Source organism: Procambarus clarkii, chromosome 51, assembly GCF_040958095.1.
Source record: "Procambarus clarkii isolate CNS0578487 chromosome 51, FALCON_Pclarkii_2.0, whole genome shotgun sequence".
NCBI lineage: Eukaryota > Metazoa > Arthropoda > Malacostraca > Decapoda > Cambaridae > Procambarus > Procambarus clarkii.
In genome coordinates, this window is record NC_091200.1 from 32,740,215 (window position 1) to 32,767,057 (window position 26,843).

Consider the following 26,843-nt stretch of genomic DNA (forward strand, 5'->3'; position numbering starts at 1 on the left):
TATGGAAGAGAATACTCAGGTGGATGCACCAAAATATGAAATGTCAGTGACAGGATGACGTGGCAACGGTAAACTATCCTGTTAAACTTAACAGGTTACAATTAAGATCAAAAATGAAACTAAGCATTTCAAGAAAGTAGGGAATCTTGTACTCGGTACTCTATATGACGAGGATAAGGGCAAGAGGGATCCTACTTGAATGTTGAGACAATTGTCTCGAAGGTAGTCCGAAAGATGTAGGGATTTCTTACCTTGTCTCTAATGACGAGAGCAAAGGTAAGAGGTGTCCTACTAAAACTAGATAGTACTTACAGAATTAACAATCTTTGTGCTCTGGAAAAGAATGTTAACTCCCTTCCTGTGTAAGTACCCTATCTCTGACCGGCGAGTAGGGGTATAAAGTGTCAATTAATGACGAGAACTGCGTGTAGGGGTTCCAACCTTACAGCATAGTCCGTGCAAAAGGAACTTTGGCCCTCTATATCCTCCTACGTTTGAGTTGCAAAGATGTGGGTGTACTTGACCCGAAGACAAACCAAAGTACCAGGGTACCATAGGGGTGATCTGTCTGAATGAGAACTCTCCTGTAGGGACGAGAATAAGGTGGAAACACAGGATATAGCAAAGATTATGGAACAACCAATCATGAGTATGACTGTGGCCACAAGACACCATGTAATCCAAAGTCATCCAACAATCATAAAATGCTACATCCGGAAAGCAAAAAGTATGAAGCACCATTAAAAATTAGTCAAAGAATAAGAGTTCTGAAAAATTAAATTTGTAATAAAGTCAAGTACAGTTACTACAACTTTAAGTGAAGAGTCTAGAAGCATTACCTGAGTGAGGCTCCTAGGACAGGCCCCTAATTTGTGACGGTAAAAAATAGGTGTTATTGCAGTCCTCCCTAGACAGATGGGATGCCTGTCACAAAATTAAAAATTAAAGAAAAAAAAGTTAAACTGCAAGTTGTCCTTACTGTAAGGTTAACTGTAGGAGAAAACATACAGAAAAAAAAAATTAAAAATACATTACTTTAATAGAAATTACTTTAAACAAATTACAAAATAATATTCAGGCTTGGCTTTAATACAAAATGTGCAAAACAAACAAGATGAATAATCAAATTTACGTTAAGTTAAGATGCAAAATAAAATATGGTGCAGAATACCATGAGCTAGTCTGACTAAATCCACTACCACACCGAGATGTGTTAACAGGTCTACTCAGTTGAGCACTCAGGAGTAATCTGAATCTCGAAGAGCTTAGTAGCCCTATTTATACAGAATATTGGCCAGCCAGAGGGTGCTGATAGTCTTCTTAACTAGGAACCGGCTCACTTTAAGTGCTTGTTTGCCAGAGCGTGGCCTCCCAGTGTCCCAGGTGCAAGGTGGGGTGGGGGGTAAACTGGTGGTATTGTCTAGACATATACGTCTGGATGTAGTTGTTGTTGGCTGCAGTTCTTTATTACATAGATGTGAATGAGTAGAATAGGTGATAATACAGTAGGCCAAATCTCTTCCTAGAGATTTTACCGTGACAGCTCTCCCCCGAAGCCTGCTCCTATTGCCTACTCGACTGCAGCGGAGTGTAGAATAGTAGGAAAGGATGAGTCCACCCCGTGGACTCCTGAAAGTGCGTCGGCGACGACGTTGTTGGAGTCTTTGATGAAGTTGATGGTGCTGTTGAAGTTCTGCAGGTACAGGGTCCAGTGAAGCAGATGTTGGTTGGTGAACTGGGTCTGCTGAAGAAGCTGGAGAGGATGGTGCTTGAAGATGTTGAGGTAGCACTGCAGGACTCTGTGAAGTATGAATCTGCTGTAGAATCGCGCTTGCTGAATTGATCGACGAGAATGGTGATCCAAGGAGAGGGTGAGATTGTTCCTCTGATGTAAGACCCAGAGTAGCAAGTGCTGATTGGAGAACTGGGCTAGCAGTAGGAACTGAAGGAGATTGTGATACATGATGTTCACATGGTACTGCATGATTCAGCAAAGTTTTGGAGAACTGATCCTGACGGAGGGACCGAAGAATGTTGAAGTCCGAGATGAGGTTGAAGTTGTAACCTAGTAGATTGGATGATATGTTGTGTTGCACGTTGGGCAGGATGTTGAGTGGCTCCTCTCTGATGACTGTAGCTATAGTTCATGATCCCATCTCGCGGTAGTGTGATGTTCCTATCGCCAGGGTGGAAGACTGAAGGTTTTCTAATACCTGGCAGGGCGAGAATGGAGTTAGTACAAGACAAGGATTTACGCCTTTCAAATGTTGTTGTAGTTGGCTGCAGTTCTTTATTATATAGACATGAATGAATAGAATAGGTGATAATGGAGTAGGCCAAATCTCTTCCTAGAGATTTTATGGTGACAATGAATATATATATATATATATATATATATATATATATATATATATATATATATATATATATATATATATATATATATATATATATATATATATATTTAAATATATATAATATATATATATATATATATATATATATATATTGGCCTAATAAGCCAAGTTTTCATGAATTAATGTTTTTTCGACTATCTAACATAACCTAACCTAACTTTTTCGGCTACCTAACCTAACCTAACCTATAAAGATAGGTTAAGTTAGGTTAGGTAGGGTAGGTTAGGTTAGGTTAGGTAGGGTTGGTTAGGTTAGGTTATATATCTACGTTAATTTTACCTCCAATAAAAAAAATTGACCTCATACATAATGAAATGGGTATCTTTATCATTTCATAAGAAAAAAATTAGAGAAAATATATTAATTCAGTAAAACTTGGCTTATTAGGCAAATCGGGCCTTGCATAGTAGGCTGATAAGTGCGTTCTGGCTACTAGGTACGACATATATATATATATATATATATATATATATATATATATATATATATATATATATATATATATATATATATATATATATATATATATATATATATATATATGTAGTACCTAGTAGCCAGAACGCACTTCTCGGCCTACTATGCAAGGCCCAATTTGCCTAATAAGCCAAGTTTTCCTGAATTAATATAGTTTCTCTAATTTTTTTCTTATGAAATTATAAAACTACCCATTTCATTATGTATGAGGTCAATTTTTTTTTATTGGTGTTAAAATTAACGTAGATATATGACCGAACCTAACCAACCCTACCTAACCTAAACTAACCTATCTTAATAGGTTATGTTAGGTTAGGTGACCGAAAAAGTTAGGTTAGGTTAGGTTAGGTTAGGTTAGGTAGGTTAGGTAGTCAAAAAAAGATTATTTCATGAAAACTTGGCTTATTAGCCAAATCAGGCCTTGCATAGTAGGCTGAGAAGTGCGTTCTGGCTACTAGGTACGACATATTTATATATATATATATATATATATATATATATATATATATATATATATATATATATATATATATATATATATATATATATATATATATATATATATATGTGTGTGTGTGTGTGTGTGTATATCACGAAAATAAACACGTGATTAAGAATGTGACAATGTCAGACCACGGAGGAAAATGAAACAGGAATTTCCTTAATGAATGAAGGAATGATTAATCATTCCTTCTGAAGATGTATTTAATATACGAAAGTACTTAAGGAAATTCCTGTTTCATTTTCCTCCGTGGTCTGACATTGTCACATTCTTAATCACGTGTTTATTTTCGTGATATACACACACACACACACACACACATATATATATATATATATATATATATATATATATATATATATATATATATATATATATATATATATATATATATATATATATATATATATATATATATAATATATAATATATATATATATATGTTTGCAAACTTCTACATGGGTACCATCGAGTAAAAAGTCTTAGTCAACATGAACTTTAAACCGGCCATATTCTGCAGGTATGTTGACGACATTTTTACACAGGTACCTGATGTCAGACATCTGCAGGAGCTGATGGAGGCATTTGAGCATAATTCCGTGCTGCGTTTCACTAACGAGCTGGAGAAGGGTGGGAAGCTGCCCTTTCTAGATGTAACAGTCATGGAAAGGAGCGGAGTTTTCCACACTGCAGTCTACACTAAGGAAACAAACATAGGAATGTGCCTGAATGCCAACAGCGACTGCCCGAACAGGTACAAGAGGAGTGTTGTAAACACTTATGTCGACCCTGCTCTCAGCCACAGCTCAGAATGGAAGCAAGTCGACGAATAACACTGTAGGGTAAGGCAGGTCCTAGTCAACAACGGCTTCTCCAATGGTTTCGTCGAAGTCATGATAAGAAGGAAAGTGAAACGCCATGCAACCTCTGAAGAAACAACTAACACAACACCTATACTCCTTATTAGACTATTTTAAAGGAACTTCTTTTCCACAGCTCATAAAACGGAGGAGAGGGTCCTGAAAGATATTGTTAATAGAAACGTTATCCCTACAGACAAAAATCAGAAGATACAACTGACGATTTACTATAAAACCAGAAAAACGGCCAGCCTACTCATGAGAAACTCTCCAGACACAAAGCAGAACGCTTTAAAAGAGACCAATGTCGTCTATGCCTTCAAATGCCCTCTTGGGGACTGAAAGCCTAAAAAAAAAAACAGTATATAGGCAAGACAACAACATCTCTTTCCAGGCGTTTAACGATGCATAAGCAACAGGGCTCCATTAAGGAACATATAATCTCTTCCCACAACCAAAACATCACCAGAGAAATCTTAGCAAACAACACAGAAATCATTGATAGATACAGCGATAGCAGGCGGCTTGACGTCTGCGAGGCACTACACATCAAGAAGTCAACACCAGCAATCAACAGCCAATTAATGCACAACTATATTCTACCCACCCCAAGACTCCGCTCCAATATAGAAGCATCAAGAAATATGGACCAATAGGCTTTCTACAAATCACTTCCATTCAATACCAATTGTTTCGTGTTCTGTCTTGTTTTTAGGAATTTAATACCCTATTAATACCACCTCACCCCATCCACCTCACTCAAATGTAGATATAAACAAATCGAAGATGTGTAAGTTCTATTCAGTTGTGTATGTGTAAGCAAAAGTCTTTGAAAATGTAATAAGTTTTACGAAACGCGCTCAAGTGTCGCGTCAGACTAGAAATAAAAATGAATTTTGGAGAATTGATTTTTGAATTACCACCAACAGTGAAAAGAAACGTACGAAAGATCGATAATTCTAACACGAATTTTCTCAATATTTCTTATGTTTCTTTTTACTGTTGATGGTAATTGAAAAATCAATTCTCCAAAATTCATTTTTATTTCTAGTTTGACATGACACATGAACACGTTTCGTAATACCTTATTACATTTTCAAAGACTTTAGTTTACACACACAACTGTAACCTGAAAACACTAAACAGAGTTTTACTTATGCTAACACTTAAACAGCTTGTCTTATATACTCGCATCTGGGTAAGGTGATATGTTGCAACAGTTTTGGATGAGGTGAATAAACTTTTGACTAACACAAGACAGTACATGGAACATTGGGTATTATATATACCCAATGTTATCATCGTAACAGCTCTCCCCCGAAGTCTGCTCTTATGGGTTAAGTTACTTCAGTAGATGGTAGAGAGGTAGGAGTAGCTGTCTCTACCTCGTAGACTCTGGAGAGGGCGTCGGCTATGATGTTGTCTGAGGCCTTTATGTAGAAGAACTCCAGATTAAAATTCTGCAAGTACAGAGCCCAGCGTAGAAGACGTTAATTGCTGAATTGGGCCTGTTGCAGGAACCGTAGGGGATTGTGGTCTGAGTGGATGGTAATAGACCGATTACCCTGTAGGTAAGGTTCGAATTGTTGCAGATTCTGGACGATGGAGATGAGTTCCTTTTCTATGGTGATATAGTTCTTTTGATGGGGCTTCAACTTGTAGCTGTAGTAGCTGACAGGAAGAACCTCTTTGCCACGTTGTTGCTTTAGGACGCCCCCGATGCTGGTGCCACTTGCATCGACTTTGATGATGAAGGGCTTCGTAATATCTGGAGAGGCGAGAATGGGATCCGAACATAGCAGAGATTTAAGCTGTTCAAAGGCAATGGTCCAATGATATCGTTGCTTGGGGCTGGTCAGATTAATCAATGGTGTCGCTACCATACTAAAAATTTTCACAAACCTACGATAGTAAGATGCAAGGCCAAGGAAGCACAGGAGCTGCTTCCTGGTTGTAGGCTGTGGGTAATGCTGAATGGCTTGAGTGTGAATGGTTAAAGGAGCTATGCTGCCACTCCCTATGAGTTGACGGTAAAGCCAACTGTCAGGAGCTTGGAGAACAATCGTTGCAGCTGGAGCAGATGTTCGCTCCAGGTGTTAGTTGCCACAACGATGTCATCCAAGTAGGCGTAGGAGTGATCTAGGCCGTAGATGACGTGGTTGACAGCTCGCTGGAAGGTGGCCGGGGCATTACACAGTCCAAAAGAAAGGCGTTCATATCTGTACAGGCCAAAAGAAATGGTGAAGGCAGATATTTCCTTAGCTCTCTCTGTCAGGCTGATTTGGTAATAGCCCTTTAACAAATCAATTTGGGACAAATAACTAGCATTACCCAATGCATCAAGGATATCATCTATACAAGGTAAAGGGTAAGCATCCTTGACGGTCACAAGGTTCAGTTTCCGGTAGTCGGTACAAAGGCGTACTTTACCGTGCGGTTTCGGCACCAAGATGCAGGGTGAGGCCCAAAGGGACTCACAAGGGGTGGCCAGCCCATGATCCAGAAGGTATTGTACTTCAGCACGCATAACTTTCTTTTTATACGGGCTGATACGGTAGAAGGGTTGACGAATCGGCCGGGTATCAGGAAGCAGCTGAATGTCGTGCTGAACCACATTACACTCATGGGGATCATTTATTTATTTATTTATTTATATATATACAAGAAGGTACATTAGGTTTGTGAGAATACATTGAAAAGTACAGTATTTACAATCTTGTAAAGCCACTAGTACGCGCAGCGTTTCGGGCAGGTCCTTAATCTAATAGATAATTTTAAGTAGGTAATTTCTATCGGAATTGATAAATGATAACAAATACATTGCAAGAGAAAAATGAGATGAGAAAGCTTAGTAAGTATATTAAAGCACATTGTTATATTAAAGCTCTGATTGATTACACTGACGGCTTGATTGGTAATTTAAACAAGATTAATAGACACCATACAGCAGATTGACAGCACATATAAGACAGCAATGATCACAATGGTAAAGATGTTCAGATTGGGTACATAAAGATTGGGAGACTGGGTAGCAATAGATACAAATAAACAAGATTAATAAACACCATACAGCAGATTGGCAGCACATATAAGAAGACAGCAATGATCACAATGGTAAAGATGTTCAAATTGGGAACATAAAGGTTGGGAGATTGGATAGCAATAGATACAGTGCAATTTTAAGGCAAAAGGTGAAAAACTATGAAGATGAAATTAGGTACTTTTTAGTATTGATTTTGAATGATGTAAAAGTTGGACAGCTTTTCAATTCAATAGGGAGTGAGTTCCATAAACTGGGTCCCTTTATTTGCATAGAGTGTTTACACAGATTAAGTTTAACTCTGTGGATATCAAAGAGATATTTATTTCTGGTGTGGTGATAATGGGTCCTATTACATCTGACCAGGAAGAGTTTCAGAGCAGGATTTGCATTTAAGAACAGGGTTTTGTAAATGTAGTTGACACAAGAGAATTTATGGAGTGAGATTATGTTTAGCATGTTTAGGGAGTTAAACAAGGGGGCTGAGTGTTGTCTGAAAGCAGAATTTGATATTATTCTGATAGCAGATTTTTGCTGGGTGATGATGGACTTGAGGTGGTTTGCAGTGGTTGAACCCCACGCACAGATACCATAGTTGAGATAGGGATAGATTAGTGCATAATATAGAGAGATGAGAGCAGAGTTAGGTACATAATATCTGATTTTGGAGAGTATACCAACTGTTTTAGATACTTTTTTTTTTTAGATATATACAAGAGTTGTTACATTCTTGTACAGCCACTAGTAGCGTTTCGGGCAGGTCCCTGGAATACGATCCCCTGCCACGAAGAATCGTTTTTTCATCCAAGTACACATTTTACTGTTGCGTTAAACAGAGGCTACAGTTAAGGAATTGCGCCCAGTAATTAGTAAAAGATTTGGTGAGTCTGGTTGGAGCTCTGAGAGCAGAGATGGATTCCCTGCGGGAGGAGGTACGACGGCTTAGACTTCGGGAGGAAACGAAGGAGGAGGCCAGTATTGACGGGACCTCATTAAGAAGGACTGACGGGACCAGTATTAAGAAGACCTCGTCTTGGCAAGTTGTGAAAGACAGGGGTCTTAAGAAGACCTTGGCAAAACCGACAACTAATAGCCTACACCTAAGGACTTTTAATGCATTTGACATATTAGAGGACGAGTGCTGTGGTGAACCTGTTGTTCAAAGAGGAGGCAAAGCAACGAGGAGCATTGAAGCGCAGGTCCCTCAAACTGCTCGAAAGGAAAAGGGTGAATCGAAGCGAATTTTGGTTGTGGGAGATTCCCAGGTGAGGTATTTAGACAGAACGTTTTGTGCCAGAGATAGGGGGAACAGATTAAGGGTTTGCTATTTGGGAGCTGAAATTGGTGATATTGTTGGAAACATGAATGATATTATGTCGGGAAATGGAAACAAACCCATTATTTGTATTAGTGCAGGGGGTAATGATGTTGGGAGAGTTAGGAGTGAGGAACTAATACAGAGATTCAGGACAGCAATTGATTTAGTTAGGAGTAAGGGAGGAATCCCGATCATATGTGGCATTCTTTCAAGAAAGGGAGTGGGAAATGAATGGATGTCGAGGGCAATTGGTGTCAATTGCCGGCTGGAAAGATATTGCAAATCAAATGCAATATCTTTCATAGACAACTGGGAACACTTCTATGGAAGAAATGAAATGTATGCTCGTGATGGGGTGCATCTATCGAGAGCTGGGGTTGTTGCTGTTGCGAACTAGTTGGAAGAAGTGGTTAGAGGTGTTTGTTTGGGTTTAAACTGTTACTAGATAGAGGTATGGGAATTGATTTGGAGGAAGGAGGTAATAAAAGTATGTGTTTGTGGGAGTAAGGAATTGGCAAAATGATCAGGGAAAGAGAAATGCCTCAAAATAACAATTCACTTAGGGTATATTACACTAACAGTAGAAGTCTATGAAATAAAATTAACGAATTAAATGCTCTTGTCTGCACAGACAAAATAGATATTATTGCACTTACCGAAACGTGGATGAATGTAGAAAATAGAGAACTATTAGCTGAATATCAAATAAATGGATTTAAACTATTTCACACAGATAGATATATTAGACGAGGAGGTAGAGTAGCCATATATGTTAGGGACAATTTGAAATGTAGTCTCAAAGAGGGAATCAAAACTGAGCCACACACAGAAACTATTTGGATAGAATTAAACGAAAAAGCTAATAATATTATAATAGGAGTTATATATAGGCCACCAAATTTAGACAGAATGGAAGCAAAGCATCTATGGGATGAAATATCTAGAGCATCTAGATCTAACAGTATTTATGTCATGGGTGACTTTAATTATAGTGGAATAAACTGGTTGAACAAAACAGGGAATAGTGAAGCAGAAGATTTTCTAGAATTAATTGACGATTGCTTTCTTACGCAACACATTAAGCAACCAACACGGGAAAATAATATTTTAGATTTAGTGTTAACTATCAGGGAAACACAAATTAATGACATCGAAATAGGGAGTGAGCTAGGGAACAGTGATCACAAAGAAATCAGATATAGCATAGAATGGAATAGACCTGTAGGAGAAAATTCTGTTAAAGTGCCAGATTTTCGAAAAGCTGATTTTAATAGCCTAAGAATTTTTTGGGGGTCAAATTGATTGGAAAGTCTTGGGTATGGGGTGTGGGCCGGTCTTGGAGCGAGACATGAACCCAGCGATAGGTGACTTAAATGGGGATTTCGATGTGGATTCAATATATAACTTATTTAAGAATATTCTAAACAAAGCACAGGAATGTAGTATACCATACAAATTGAATAGATCGAATACTAATGACCCAAAGTGGATAACAAAGAATTTAAAGAACCTTATAGGTAAAAAGAGAGCTTCGTACAAAAGGATTAAGAATGGGAAAGTCAGTTTAGAACAGGAATTCGTACAACTGGTTAGAAATGTTAAAAAAGAGATAAGGAAAGCAAAAAGAAACTATGAAGTTCGCATAGCCGGACAAGCAAAGACAAATCCTAAAGTTTTTTTTCAGTTATATCGTACTAAGACTAGGGAAAGGATAGGTCCATTAAAAACTGAGACAGGTCAAATAACAGATAGTGATGAAGAGATGAGTAGTATTTTTAATAAATATTTTGTATCTGTATTTACTAAAGAGGAACTTAACAATATGCCTTCAGCCGAACAAGTCTATGTGGGTGGGGACGAGGACAGGTTGACGAGTTTAGCAGTTACCAGGGAGGATGTTCTTAAACAAATAGTAAAACTCAAACCAAACAAATCCCCAGGGCCGGATGAAGTGTTTGCCAGGGTGCTTAAAGAATGCAAAGAGGAGCTTTGTGACCCACTGTCAACCATATTTAATAAATCAATAGAGTCAGGCAGAGTGCCAGAGTTTTGGAAAGTTGCTAATGTGATACCAGTTTTTAAGAAAGGAGATAGATCACTTGCATCTAACTATCGACCAATTAGCCTAACGTCTATTGTGGGAAAGTTACTCGAATCTATAATAGCAAATAAAGTTCGTCTTCATCTTGAAAAACATAAATTAATAATTGAGTCGCAACATGGTTTTATAAATGGCCGTTCATGTTTAACAAATTTGTTATCTTTTTATTCTAGCATAGTTGAGGCAGTTGATAGTGGTAAGGATTGTGATGTTGTGTACCTTGACTTTAGCAAAGCTTTTGATACAGTGCCACATGAAAGACTGATTAAAAAGATAGTCTCATGGTATTGGGGGTGCTATATTAAGCTGGATTAGGGCATGGCTATACCAAAGGAAACAGAGAGTTAGTATAAATGGAATCAAGTCAGAGTGGGAAAATGTTGTAAGTGGAGTGCCTCAAGGCTCTGTCCTGGGACCTCTGTTGTTTATAATATATATAAATGATTTAGATTCTGGTCTGAGTAGCAACATTTGCAAATTTGCCGATGATACGAAAATCGGTAGGGAAATTAATTCGGAGGAGGACTCACTATCACTTCAAGTTGATCTAGATAGGGTTTTGAAATGGTCAAAGGATTGACAGATGCAGTTTAATGCTGATAAATGTAAAGTTCTGAGGTTAGGTAATGATGATAGAGTTACAAGATACGAGCTAGATGGTGTTGAGATTGCGAAGTCGGATTGCGAAAGGGATCTGGGAGTTATGATTAGTAAGAATTTAAAACAAAAGGATCAATGCATAAATGTTCGTAATAAGGCAAATCGGACACTTGGATTTATTAATCGCAGCGTTAGTAACAAGACACCTGGTGTGGTTCTCAAGCTATATCTTGCTCTAGTTAGGCCCCATTTAGATTATGCAGTTCAGTTTTGGTCGCTATATTATAGAATGGATATAAATTCACTTGAACGTGTCCAGCGTAGGATGACTAAGTTAATTCCCCAAATTAGAAATCTTTCATATGAAGAAAGATTAACAAAGCTTAAGTTGCATTCACTGGAAAGGTGAAGAGTTAGGGGTGACATGATAGAGGTTTACAAGTGGGTGAATGGACATAACAAAGGGGATATTAATAGGGTATTAAAAGTATCAACACAAGGCAGAACACGAAACAATGGGTATAAATTGGATAAGTTTAGATTTAGGAAAGACTTGGGTAAATACTGGTTCAGTAACAGGGTTGTTGATTTGTGGAACCAATTACCGCGTAACGTGCTGGAGGTGGGGTCCCTCGATGGTTTCAAGCGCGGGTTGGACAAGTATATGAGTGGGATTGGGTCGTTATAAATAGGAGCTGCCTCGTATGGGCCAATAGGCCTTCTGCAGTTGCCTTTGTTCTTATGTTCTTATGTTCTTAAATCCTCCCCGGCCAGGATACGAACCCATGACAGCGCTCGCGGAACGCCAGGCGAGTGTCTTACCACTGCATCACGGAGACTGTCAACTTCTTAGTTATGTTTTCTATGTGGGTACTGAAGATGAGTCTCATGTCTAGGAATAGGCCAAGAAACTTTCCATCATTTTTATTGCTAATGTTTACATTGTCTATCTGAAGCTGAATTGCATTTGTAGATTTGCTTCCAAATAGGATGTAGTAGGTCTTTTTTATGTTAAGTGTTTGTTGGTTGACATCTATAAGTGGACTTTTTTTAGTTCATTATTAACAACATTATTTAGTGTATGTGGGTTGGGGTTGGAGTAGATGAGGGTAGTATCATCAGCAAACAAGATAGGTTTCAGAATGTTAGAGACATTAGGCAGATCATTGATGTATATAAGAAATAGAAGAGGTCCCAAGATGCTGCCCTGAGGCACTCTAACGGTTATTGGTTATCATCGCTGAACAACTTCTGATGTTCTTGAAGAACTTTGTTGAGAGGAGCACTATTACAGTCCTGTAAATATTTAGGAAGATCAGTAAGGATTTCCGAGTTGGAAGGCACTGACTCAGAGTTAGTGCTTTCAGGAGGAAACGCAGGGAAGGTCTCACTGTGGAGGTATGGATCTTGAAAAGGGGAGAGAGATATTAGCACAGTGGGGGGAATACCTTTATACTCCTTCAAAAGATTGACGTGGCACAACTAAGTCCTCCGTCGCCTATCTGGAGTCTCAAGAACGTAGTTGTGGTTGTTTCTGCACTCCTTGATGCGGTAGGGTCCTGAAAACTTATTTTGCAATGGAGAACCAGGGATCGGAAAATATGCCAACACGAAGTCTCCTGTTTTAAATTTCCTGATTTTGCTGCGTTTGTCAAAATGAGTCTTCATCCTATCTTGAGCTTTCAATAAATTATCATTAGCAAATTTACGTATTCTCTCTAGAATGTGCTTTAAGTTTTGAAGAAACTGGGGCACATTCTGAGGGTCACTGATGGTGGCATTATGTATAGAGTCCTTAAAAGCTTTAAGAGAAGTACAGCACTTACGTCCGTAGAGCATCTCATAAGGAGATACTCCTAGAGACTCATTTGGGAGACTTCTGAAAACGCACATGAAGATGAAGTCAATCGATTTTATCGTTTGGTGACTACGTTCAAGAGAACGCTGTGAAGCAGGATGATAGGGGCTGGACAATACCTGAGTGATGTTGAATTCTTCCAGTGTCTTCTTGAAGACATCGCTGGTGATTTGGTGCCACAGTCACTTTGAATCTCCCGAGGAAATCCGTATTGAGTAAAGATCTTCAATAGTTGTTTCACCACCGTAGCAGCCGTAATGTTCTTTACAGGAACTGCTATGGGGAATCTGGTATTTGGACACAGGATGGTTAGTATATAAGCGTTGCCAGAACTGGTCCGGGGTAAAGGACCAACACAGTCTATGATGAGTCTGTGAAAAGGTTCCGAAGGTACCGGGATAGGAATTAAAGGAGCCTTAGGAATCGGGATGTTAGGTTTTCCTGCCATCTGACATGTATGACACTGTTGTACATAACTTTTTATATCCTTAATCATACCTGGCCAGTATTTAGTCTTGTCTGATTCCGTGATAGGTTTTATTAAAACCGTAGTGAGAAAGCGCTCCATGGGCCAGGTGTAGAATATCGGGCCGTAGGCTGGTGGGAACTACTAGTTGGTCGACATTAGCCCAATCGTCATCCTCCGTTAGTTCACTGGGTCGGTACCTGCTGTAGAGCAATTGGTTCTCTATAAAGAACTCAGGAATACTATCAGATTGAGTCTCGGCCTGGAAGAATATTGGTGTTAATGTAGAATCCTCCCTCTGTAACTTACGGAACTCCAACGTAGTAAGATTCGGTGGTAGATTCTGATGGTCTTGAGGGACAGCTGTTGCAGTAGAGTCAGCTGGTTGCGGGCGTGCAGCTTGCGCACGGGTTGTCAACAAAACCGGAGGAGAGACTTCATCACTTTCTTGGACCTCTGCTGGAACATACTTCAAGATGGGGTTTTCCACTACAGAGTCACATACCTGGGGTTTGTCCATGATGATCAAGTTGGAAGGTTGCAGATCTTCGGCCAAGTCGTTGCCCAGGAGAAGTTGTACCCCTGACATGGCGTAACCCATGGTTGTAACCCTGATGGCGACTTGGACTTCACCGGTCACGAAAGGACAATCCAGGTGGACTCTGGCGAGTGGATACGGAGTGGTAGCAGTGAGGTCAGTGATAAGGACCGTCTCCCCGGTGTAGGTGATGTTAGGCACAGCCGATTTCAATATTATTGACTGGAGAGCCGCTGTGTCCCTCAAGATCTTCAATTTGAAACATCCCTCCGAATCTGTGCTGTTGGCAGAGACAGTTCCAGGATACAGGTGTTTGCTGAAGAGAGAAAGATCATTAACAGGAACACCAACATTCATCACAGGTTTACCGGACTTAGAAGGAGTCGGTTTGGGTTTAGGAGTTTCACTATAGCCTTTGTATTGGGCTTTTCCTCATTTATCTATGGTATGTCCACAGAGCTTGCAATACCTACAATATAATTGAGAGCTCGCCTGATCGGTACTCACTTTGTCATAATTAGACCAAAACTTCTTACTGGAAGATGTGTCAGCTGTTAACCTGTGGATAAGACTGTAGGTGTCAGCCGACTTCGCACATCTGATGAGATCGGTTTCCTCTTTGTCTGCTAAGTATAGACGGATAGAAGAGGGAACACGTCTAAAGAATTCCTCAACTAGAAGGAGGTTGACGAGTTCTGAAAATGTAGAGACATGGGCTGCTTCCAGCTATTTCATGAAATATCTTTTCTTAGTATTGGCAAATTCTAAATAGGTGGTGGTACTTGCCTTTAGATAATCACGGAAATTTCGTCTGTAGCTTTCGGTGGAGAGAAGGTAGGCGTCTAAAACTGCTTGCTTCAGGGTCTGGTAGTCATTCTCAGACGTTAAGGTACTGAGAGTAACTGCAGCTCTACCTGTGAGATGCAATCTGAGAATTGTAGACCATTGATCTTCAGGCCAGCTAAGTCTTTTAGCTAGGGCCTCAAAAGTAGTAAAAAACACATCTATCTCTGTCTCAACGAATGGTGGCATTAACTTACTTGTCAGAGAGACATTGAAGTTTACTGGAAGACTAGCTGTAGCTTGTTGGCTCTGAGTGTGGTGTGTAGTTTCCAAGGTGAGTTCTTGTTGACGATATTCTAGAACACTATCAGCTTGCTTCTTATCGTGCTCACGTTGCATCTCCAGGTGACGTTTTCTTGCTTCAAGCTGTTCCCTCTCACGCTCACGTTGTAGGGCAGCCTCGCGTTCCTTTAGGGCCGCCTCGCGTTCCTTTAGGGCTGCCTCGCGTTCCTTTAGGGCCGCCTCGCGTTCCTGTTCTTCTTTCTTCAGGGCAGCCTCACGTTCCTTTATCTGGAGAGCTTCTTTCTGTTATTGTAGAGCTTCTTTTTGTTGTTCACGCTCTACTTTCACTAGTTCGAGCTTTAACTTCATAGCTGCCAGAGCATGCCGATCTGCAATAGAATAGTTGTCGTGAGAATCAGTCTATAATTCCTTCATCTAAGAGGTGGTCCAGGATAATATTGTGCAAGTCACTTTTGTTGGCTCCATGGAGAACATCTAGGTGATACTCATGGGCTAGAGTTTGTAATTCTGTCCTCCTGGCATGAATTAAGTTCCCTACTTCACTTGCTGTTTCACTACGAAATGCTGGGAGACGAAACATTTTAAGATAGCAAATAAATGTACAGCGAATATACCTGTGATATTATAAGTGTCAGTGAATGAAATAATCCATAAAGGAGTAAAAAGCATTACTCCTAACCAAAACATAAACCTGATCATATTCTATAAAACGAAGAAGACTTCCGAACTCCTTATCAAAAACCGCCCGAAGCCGACGGAGAACCCTCTACAGCAGTCAAGCGTTGTATACATGTACACTTACCCCAACGAAGGATGTAACCTTTGTTACCTATCGTTCGTTACGGCTCGTGACCCTACAGCAGCCAAGCTTTAATTACGTCTAGGGATACGAGAAAACTGCTGTTCTCAAGAGCGGGTCACCAGTATAACCCCTTGATAAGTAATGAGCACATAAATAAAAATCTTCCTTTAGGACTGAAGAATAGATACAAAATATTATATAGATATATATTCAAGACAGTATAATATAAAAACACAGATGGTAAAGTTAACTTATACAACAAACCAAAAGTATTGTCATATCACTTAATATAACATAATAAAATATGGCACAACATGAATGTACAGACTTATCTCCCACATGTTACTCTCCTGGTCCCGTATCAGCTACTGAACTCTCGCTCTGGCGCTACCCAAATTCTCACCTCCCGTCTGCCTCATCCCAGGATGAGGGATGGAAACTAAGGACTTTTTAATATTTAAAACTAATTGAACAACCACTTGTTCTCAAAACACACAAGAATGCAAATTACAGATAATAGTTACTTACAAAATATATAAGTACAATGCCACCTGTTTAATTACAGAATATAAACAATTATATATACTAAATAAAAGTGACATCTGGAACTTCCAAACTGAACAGGTCCAGCTTTCCCGTATCTAACAGGTACTAGACGTGTGCAAAGCAACCGCGCTCCTGTCTCCACTGACGCTGCCACACCACACGATAATTTACCAAAAACACAATGTGTGTACATATACAGGCAATGATATACTGGAAAAAAACAAGTTATTTTAAATTTATATACGTATTCTGCTAGGAGTACGTAACAACCTTCAATCTAAGTACATAGATATGACGTCGACCAAGCTGACGAGGCGTTTGACATGTCATCTTCAATCCGGTGCCCCCATGAATCACACGAGACAAGCCCATGACATCACCCTAACAAGAGAAATGTTGAACAAAAATACCTGTATAATAGACAAAACCCAAGATGCAAGAAGATTGCAAATTCTTGAAGCAATTCACATAAGAATAGAACAACCTACCATGAACACCCAAATCACGGAACTATTTACTCTACCCACCATGAGAGTAAGGACAAGACCAGAACATAACGATGCCAACACAGAAGACACTGTTCAACATAACAGGCCAATTACACCTGATTAATTTTTGTATGTAAATAGGAGCTGCCTCATATGGGCCAATAGGCCTTCCGCAGTTACCTTTATTATTATGTTCTTATGTGCCTCACCCCACATTTATCCCTTATGTATCCCCCATGTCTTTACCTTTATTGTCTTATCACCTGACCCAATGCGGGTATAAATCAACCAGTTCTGAAAATTCTTTTCACTTGAGAATGAACAAGGTTCATTCCTTGTGAATGGAGGTTCGAAACATTGTGCAAATTGTATAAATAAGTGTAATACATTCTATAATAATTCACTTTTTTCTTCACCTTGAAACTACGAAAATGAGTTATGAAGAACTCCTCTTTCAGCTAAGCCCTGATGCTAAGAAAACAGTTAGAGGGATAGAATCCCTAAATCAGAAGATAGTAAATACAGAATATGCGGTGAGAAACAAATGAGACATATTTGAAAGGAATACCTGCTGCCAGTATACACCAATATATATATATATATATATATATATATATATATATATATATATATATATATATATATATATATATATATATATATATATATATATATATATATGCACAGACTACCCTATTCCAGTAGCTGAAGTTTATAACTTTTTAGACACTCAACCCACCAGGGGACTCGAACACTGGCCAACAAGGTGGCAGTTGCATGCTGTATCCACTACACCATACTTCAAAGCCATAAGAGAGGTAGGAATTCTGGGGTATTTAACCAACCAGAACTCCAATCCTATCCCAGGCAATGAGATAGTGTGGGACCTCTAATGCTCTTTCATTGGTTCCTGTTATATGGGAAAACTCAGTGCCAAATGCTTAATGCACAGACTACCCTATTCCAGTAGCTGAAGTTTATAACTTTTTAGACACTCAACCCACCAGGGGACTCGAACACTGGCCAACAAGGTGGCAGTTGGATGCTGTATCCACTACACCATACTTCAAAGCCATAAGAGAGGTAGGAATTCTGGGGTATTTAACCAACCAGAACTCCAATCCTCTCCCAGGCAATGAGATAGTGTGGGACCTCTAATGCTCTTTCATCGGTTCCTGTTATATGGGAAAACTCAGTGCCAAATGCTTAATGCACAGACTACCCTATTCCAGTAGCTGAAGTTTATAACTTTTTAGACACTCAACCCACCAGGGGACTCGAACACTGGCCAACAAGGTGGCAGTTGCATGCTGTATCCACTACACCATACTTCAAAGCCATAAGAGAGGTAGGAATTCTGGGGTATTTAACCAACCAGAACTCCAATCCTCTCCCAGGCAATGTGATAGTGTGGGACCTCTAATGCTCTTTCATCGGTTCCTGTTATATGGGAAAACTCAGTGCCAAATGCTTAATGCACAGACTACCCTATTCCAGTAGCTGAAGTTTATAACTTTTTAGACACTCAACCCACCAGGGGACTCGAACACTGGCCAACAAGGTGGCAGTTGCATGCTGTATCCACTACACCATACTTCAAAGCCATAAGAGAGGTAGGAATTCTGGGGTATTTAACCAACCAGAACTCCAATCCTCTCCCAGGCAATGAGATAGTGTGGGACCTCTAATGCTCTTTCATTGGTTCCTGTTATATGGGAAAACTCAGTGCCAAATGCTTAATGCACAGACTACCCTATTCCAGTAGCTGAAGTTTATAACTTTTTAGACACTCAACCCACCAGGGGACTCGAACACTGGCCAACTTGATTTGGAGGAAGGAGGTAATAAAAGTGTGTTTGAGGGAGAAAGGAATTGGCAAAATGATCAAGGAAATTGAAGGGCCTCAAAATAACAATTCACTTATAATATATATATATATATTATAAGGACATAAATAAGGGTGAAAATCTCACGTGCCCGCACCTCTCTTCACCTCTAAGGTGCTACAGAGACAACGCGGCAGAACACCTGACCTCGAATTCAGGCTTAGAGATTATAATCACCAATTACACACAAGGGGTACTTACTCAATTATTGCGCCGGCTCACACACACACATAGACACACTGCTGGAGTTCTTGTAGTGGGTGGCTACCGCGCCACTAGGCGGCAGTGCGTTAAGCTTAGCTGAGTAGACCAGCATGAAGTCTCTCGCCACTAGGTCCGGTTGGTATACATCCTCACTCGGACGACTTTGTACCTGGCTCGGGATGAAGCGTGGCGTTCATACAAGATGGCGCCAAACATTATAAACGTCACTGACTACCGAAATTCCCACGAATTTCTATGGGAAAACTGCCCTGAACACTTGCAAGATATTCCCAGATCACTCCACTAGCCACTGCTACAAGACACTAGCAGGAGATCAGATAGTCTGATTGATAACTGAGATGGAGACTTATGAGTCTGTTGCTACCTGCTCATATCAACTTTTACCCACTTCTCTCGATCTGATTACTACACTCCCTTGCTATCACACGCAAATACGACGAGTTCCCGGATTCTGCTGCATTCCTACGGACCCAGGTCGATGTTGGTAGATAATGTAGTAGGAGCCGCTAGGGACAGTAGTTTCACTGGGCTGGCCGACCCAGAGAAACCACGTCTTATCAGTCTAGAGGCTAGCGCAGAATGGCGTCTTGATGCTAGGCGGCAAGGAGTGCTGGCTTTTCCCGGTCCTCCTCAAACTAACCAATCAGGGAAAAACATACTTTTTTCCTACATACCAACCACAGGCCAGCATGCTTGGCTCGCAGGGAAACGAAACGAGTTGCGGTTGGTACCTCACGCCTTCCTTTCGCTCCTCTGTCTCCCTCACGTTCTTTACAATAGAAGCTGCCAATCGCTCTAACTGTTTCCACAAATGCGCTACAACGACCATTGTATCATTAGGAATGCCGATGACCTAGGCTCTCCAGCAAGCCAATACACAGGATGTTTCGGGAATGGGTTGCCAAAACTAGTCCGGGTGCATGGTCATTCACTTGCTTCAGTGCACGGCGAGCGTCACGTGCATGTACACTAGTAGGAGGTTTATATGGTGACAACCCATCCCCTCACTTCCACCTTTGTGACAGGTTTGTCTGGTCACAGTCAGGATCAAATGCACGAAACTGATGTATATTTGCCATTTTTACTGTATAAATGTAAACTTATCACTTTAATGTTCCTCAGAATACTAAACACTTACTGCACTGTGTGTGTGTGTGTTTGTTAAGAATTCACTGTAATTACTTTAATTTTGCAAAGCACACAAGCATTTTAATGCAAAAGTTCACAACAGGGCACAAATACAACAGCAACTGACCTCTTATCTAGCCTAGTGTACATGTGATGTTGTTCCAACTCACAGCTGTACAGCAGTTGACATAGCGATGTTTTTTGATAAGTTTTCAGCACAGTCAACACAGAAGACAGTTCACAGGATAAACAGGTTCATCCCTGCCCAAAAGGAAAAATCAGAGAAGCAAAAGAAGAATCCGTGGTTTAATAGGGCATGTATAGAAGCAAAGACGCTGAACAAAAAGGCGTGGAGAAATTTCCGAAATAACAGAACACCAGAAAGCAGAGAGAGATACCAGAGAACCAGGAATGAGTATGTCAGTGTGAGAAGAGAAGCAGAGAAAATATACTTTGCCAGACACCACAGTGGTGAGGGGTCAGAATACGTTTTTAATCAAGCAATTGCATTACCAGCAATTGCTTGATGAAAAACATATTCAGACCCTCACCACTCTGGTGTCCTCGGGGATCGAAATATTGTGGAAAAACTCCGAAGTTTCGATTCCTTTTGAAGGATCTGCGTGGTGTAGTGGTCAAACGTACCAGTTATGGTCAGGTGCGCGAACACCTGTCCTTTCTGGGTTTGAGTCACTTTGCAGGGTTTGGTGTACATTGTGTGTTTACTTCTCACTTGTATGCACTCATTTCTCATACACACAAACACACACACACATATGAGTGTGTGTGTGTGTTTACCCTAAATGAGTGGGATATAAAGGAAGTCAAGATGGAAGCGCCCTTGGGAATGAGTGATCACAGTGTATTGAACTTTGAGTACCTGGTAGAGCTAGGAATTATCCCCCCCCCCAAAAAAAAAAGAACTAGGAAACAAAAGGCTGGCATACCGAAAGGGAAATTATGAGGAGATGAGAAGCTTCCTAAGGGAAATACCTTGGGACACAGACCTCAGAGCTAAGTCTGTACAAGATATGATGGACTATGTCACCCAAAAGTGTCAGGAGGCAGTAAGCAGATACATCCCGGCCCAAAAGGAAAAATCCGAGAAGCAAAAGAAGAATCCATGGTATAATAGGGCATGTATGGAAGCAAAGGCTTGTCTCATGTGATTCCTAGGGGCACTCACATGAGACAAGCCCATGACATCACTCTAACAAGAGAAATGTTGAACAAGAATACCTGCATAATAGAGCAAAACCCAAGATGCAAGAAGATTACAAATTCTTGAGGCAATTCACATAAGAATAGAACAACCTACCATGAACACCCAAATCACGGAACTATTTACTCTACCCACCATGAGAGTAAGGACAAGACCAGAACATAACGATGCCAACACAGAAGGCAATGTCCAACATAACAGGCCAATTACACTGGATTAATCTTTGTGTTTAGATAGGAGCTGCCTCGTATGGGCCAATAAGCCTTCTGCAGTTACCTCAATGTTTCACCCCACATTTATCCCTTATGTATCCCCCCATGTTTTCACCTTTACTGTATTATCACCTGACCCAGTGCGGGTATAAAATCAACCAGCATTGCAAGATCTGTTCACTTGAGAATGAACCATGGAGGTTCGAAACGTTGTGCAAATTGTATAAATAAGTGTAATACACTCTATAGTAAATCACTTCTTTTCTTCACCTTAAAAGTACGAAAATGAGTTCTGGAGAACTCCTATTTCAACTAAGCCCTGATGCTAAGAAAATAGTTAGAGGGATAGAAGCCCTAAACAAGAAAATAATAAATACAGAATATGCGGTCATATTCAATGAAACATGTTTGAAAGAAAACCTGCTGCCAGTATACACAATATATATATATATATATATATATATATATATATATATATATATATATATATATATATATATATATATATATATATATTTTGGTAGCAGTCTTTCCTGTAGACATATATTATTAAATATGACCGAAAAAGTAAGATTAATAATTCTAACACGAATTTTCTCAATCTTTCGTACATTACGCTTCACTGTTGGAGGTAAATCAAAAATCAATTCTCCAAAATTAATTTTTATTTCTAGTCTGACGCGACACGGGCGCGTTTCGTAAAACTTATTACATTTTCAAAGACTTTAGTTCACAAATACACAACTGAATAGAACTTACGTATCTCCGATTTTATATCTACATTTGAGTGAGGTGGAAGGGGTGATGTGGCATTAACACAAGACAGAACAAAGTGTGGTATTAATAGTGTATTATTTTCATCAACATATATATATATATATATATATACTACATATATATATATATATATATATATATATATATATATATATATATATATATATATATATATATATATATATATATATATATATATATATATATATATATATATATATACTATAGGAATGTGCCTCAATGCCAACAGTGACTGCCCAGACAGGTACAAGAGGAGTGTCGTTAACGCTTATGTCGACCGTGGCGTTTCACCTTCCTTCTTATGATGGACGGTGAAACGGAGGAGAGACAACTAACACAACACCTATACCCCCTATTAGACTATTTTACAGGAACTTCTTTTCCACAGCCCATAAAACGGAGGAAAGGGTCCTGAAAGATATTGTCAGTAGAAACGTTATCCCTACAGACAAAAATCAGAAGATCCAACTGACAATTTACTATTAAACCAAAAAAAACGGCCAGCCTACTCATAAGAAACTCTCCAGACACAAAGCAGAACGTTTTAAAAGAGACCAACGTCGTATATGCCTTCAAATGCCCTCTTGGGGACTGAAAGCCTAAAAAAAAACAGTATATAGGCAAGACAACAACATCTCTTTCCAGGCGTTTAACGATGCATAAGCAACAGGGCTCCATTAAGGAACATATAGCCTCTTCCCACAACCAAACCATCACCAGAGAAATCTTAGCAAACAACACAGAAATCATCGATAGATACAGCGATAGCAGGCGGCTCGACGTCTGCGAGGCACTACACATCAAGAAGTCAACACCAGCAATCAACAGCCAATTAATGCACAACTATATTCTACCCACTTCAAGACTCCGCTCCAATATAGAAGCATCAAGAAATATGGGCCAATAAAAATAGGCCTTCTGCAGTTACCTACTTTTAATACCTGTTTGTATTTCATTGTTTCGTGTTCTGTCTTGTGTTAAAAGTTTATTTTCACCTCATCCAAAACTATTGTAACATGTCACTTCACCCAAATGTAGGTATAAGAACTCGAAAGATGTTTAAGCTCTATTCAGTTAAAGTTGTGTGTGGTTGTGTAAACTAAAGTCTTTGAAAATGTAATAAGTTTTACGAAACGCGCTCAAGTGTCGCGTCAGACTAGAAATAAAAATGAATTTTGGAGAATTGATCTTTGAATTACCTTCAACAGTGAAAAGAAATGTAAGAAAGATCGAGAAAATTCGTGTTAGAATTATTAATCTTACTTTTTCGGTCATAGTTAATAATATATATTATTGCTAATGTTCAAATTACATGATTTTGTAATCTGTCTTAATGTCTTTTGTAATCTGGTGCCATTAAGCAGGGATAACTCAACTATTCTCGAGCATCTTTTATGACACTTAAAATATATAACCATCCTGGAGATGTATATAACCATCCTGGAGGAGATGTATATAACCATCCTGGAGGAGATGTATATAACCATCCTGGTGGAGATGTATATAACCATCCTGGAAGAGATGTATATAACCATCCTGGAGGAGATGGATATAACCATCCTGGAAGAGATGGATATAACCATCCTGGAGAAGATGGATATAACCATCCTGGAGGAGATGGATATAACCATCCTGGAGGAATTTGGATATAACCATCCTGTAAGAGATATTTTGTGCAATTTAATTTTTGGTGCTTTTTTTGATCTGATGTGACGTCATATTTGAAAAATGATAACGTTGGGTTTGTTTGATTCATCAGATGAGCAGCACGAGCGAGATGGAGGAGATTACTGGTAAGGTTCTGGCAGAGTTCCGTCAACCCGGCCAGGATCCCCATCAACTCATCGCTAAATACGATGAATGGTGTAAGATCTACGACAAGGTAATTGTAGTTTACATTTTTGTTCATTAGACTATTATTGTTAGTAACTTGCACGTTGTCTGGGACCCATAACATCATACACGTTGTCAAGGACCCATAACATCATGCACGTTGTCTAGGACCCATAACATCATACACGTTGTCTAGGACCCATAACATTATACATGTTGTCTAGGACCCATAACATCATACACGTTGTCTAGGACCCATAACATTATACATGTTGTCTAGGACCAATAACATCATACACGTTGTCAAGGACCCATAACATCATGCACGTTGTCTAGGACCCATAACATCATACACGTTGTCTAGGACCCATAACATTATACATGTTGTCTAGGACCAATAACATCATACACGTTGTCAAGGACCCATAACATCATACACGTTGTCTAGGACCCATAACATCATACACGTTGTCTAGCACCCATAACATCATACACGTTGTCTAGGACCCATAACATTATACATGTTGTCTAGGAACCATAACATCATACACGTTGTCAAGGACCCTTAACATCATGCACGTTGTCTAGGACCCATAACATCATACACGTTGTCTAGGACCCATAACATTATACATGTTGTCTAGGACCCATAACATCATACACGTTGTCAAGGACCCATAACATTATACATGTTGTCTAGGACCATAACATCATACACGTTGTCAAGGACCCATAACATCATACACGTTGTCAAGGACCCATAACATCATACACGTTGTCTAGGACCCATAACATCATACACGTTGTGAAGGACCCATAACATCATACACGTTGTCTAGGGCACATAACATCATACACGTTGTCTAGGACACATAACATCATACACGTTGTCTAGGACACATAACTTTATTCACGTTGTCTAGGACCCAAAACATCATATACGTTGTATAGGACCCATAACTTCATACATGAACATGATAAATCTCACATTGATTTGAACAAACTTATAAATAGTTCACTGACTTCATTTTGTCATCAGTTTACCTTTTGACATTATAGTTTTAAGTGTAAACTTCGCAGAACAATTCTATAACAGTTTACACTTATGTCGTATGTAACGTGTTTGCTTGTATTACATGCTGCTGTAGCTGGGAGAGTATTGCATACATGCTGCTGTAGCTGGAATAGTATTATATATATGCTGCTGTAGCTGGGATAGTATTGCATACATGCTGCTGTAGCTGGAATAGTATTATATATATGCTGCTGTAGCTGGGATAGTATTGTATACATGCTGCTGTAGCAGGGATAGTATTGTATATATGCTGCTGTAGCAGGGATATTATTGTATACATGCTGCTGTAGCAGGGATAGTATTGTATACATACTGCTGTAGCAGGGATAGTATTGTATACATGCTGCTGTAGCATGGATAGTATTGCATACATGCTGCTGTTCAGGGATAGTATTGTGTACATGCTGCTGTAGCAGGGATAGTATTGTACACATGCTGCTGTAGCTGGGATAGTATTGTATACATGCTGCTGTAGCAGGGATAGTATTGCATACATGCTGCTGTAGCATGGATAGTATTGCATACATGCTGCTGTAGCAGGGATAGTATTGTATACATGCTGCTGTAGCAGGGATAGTATTGTATACATGCTGCTGTAGCTGGAATAGTATTGTATACATGCTGCTGTAGCTGGGATAGTATTGTATATATGCTGCTATAGCTGGGATAGTATTGTATACATGCTGCTGTAGCAGGGTTAGTATTGTATACATGCTGCTGTAGCTGGAATAGTATTGTATACATGCTGCTGTAGCTGGGATAGTATTGTATATATGCTGCTATAGCTGGGATAGTATTGTATACATGCTGCTGTAGCAGGGATAGTATTGTATACATGCTGCTGTAGCAGGGATAGTATTGTATACGTGCTGCTGTAGCAGGGATAGTATTGTATACATGCTGCTGTAGCAGGGATAGTATTGTATACATGCTGCTGTAGCTGCGTGTTGGGTATCTGGGGCTTTGACTGAAATATAGAATTATTTAATTATGATGAATAATATAAATAGAAGGACCACCAACTTTTGAGAAAAGAGGGAAAACAAATAAAAGTGATTATAAGATTGACACTTTAGAACCATGCCTATGTATGGTAACTTATTTTTTTTTGGGGGGGATATATACAAGAGTTGTTACATTCTTGTACATCCACTAGTACGTGTAGTATTTAACAATCACTTAAAGAAAATGAATGGACTGCATTTTTAATTGATTAAAGTTAAAAGCCTCAAATATCAACATTGGGGGTGGGGGGGTTATTTCTAGAAGTTCATATATATCTAGGAACCAGTGTGGTTCGTCACTAGTTCATTAAAGGGTTAGTAAAATGGCAAACTCTGAACTAGAATGTAGATTTAAAATAAC

The 26,843-nt window shown here is 39.4% G+C and overlaps 1 protein-coding gene across 2 annotated transcripts in view; it reads left to right on the plus strand.

Moving 5' to 3' along the window:
* LOC138351863 (methyltransferase-like protein 27) overlaps positions 1 to 26,843 on the plus strand; it is a 402,846-nt gene that overhangs the window by 73,181 nt on the left and 302,822 nt on the right. For both annotated transcript variants that reach the window (XM_069303868.1, XM_069303869.1), the window contains one exon: positions 24,330 to 24,452. In XM_069303868.1, the coding sequence (XP_069159969.1) occupies positions 24,330 to 24,452 (123 nt within the window). The remainder of the gene's footprint in view (positions 1 to 24,329; positions 24,453 to 26,843) is intronic.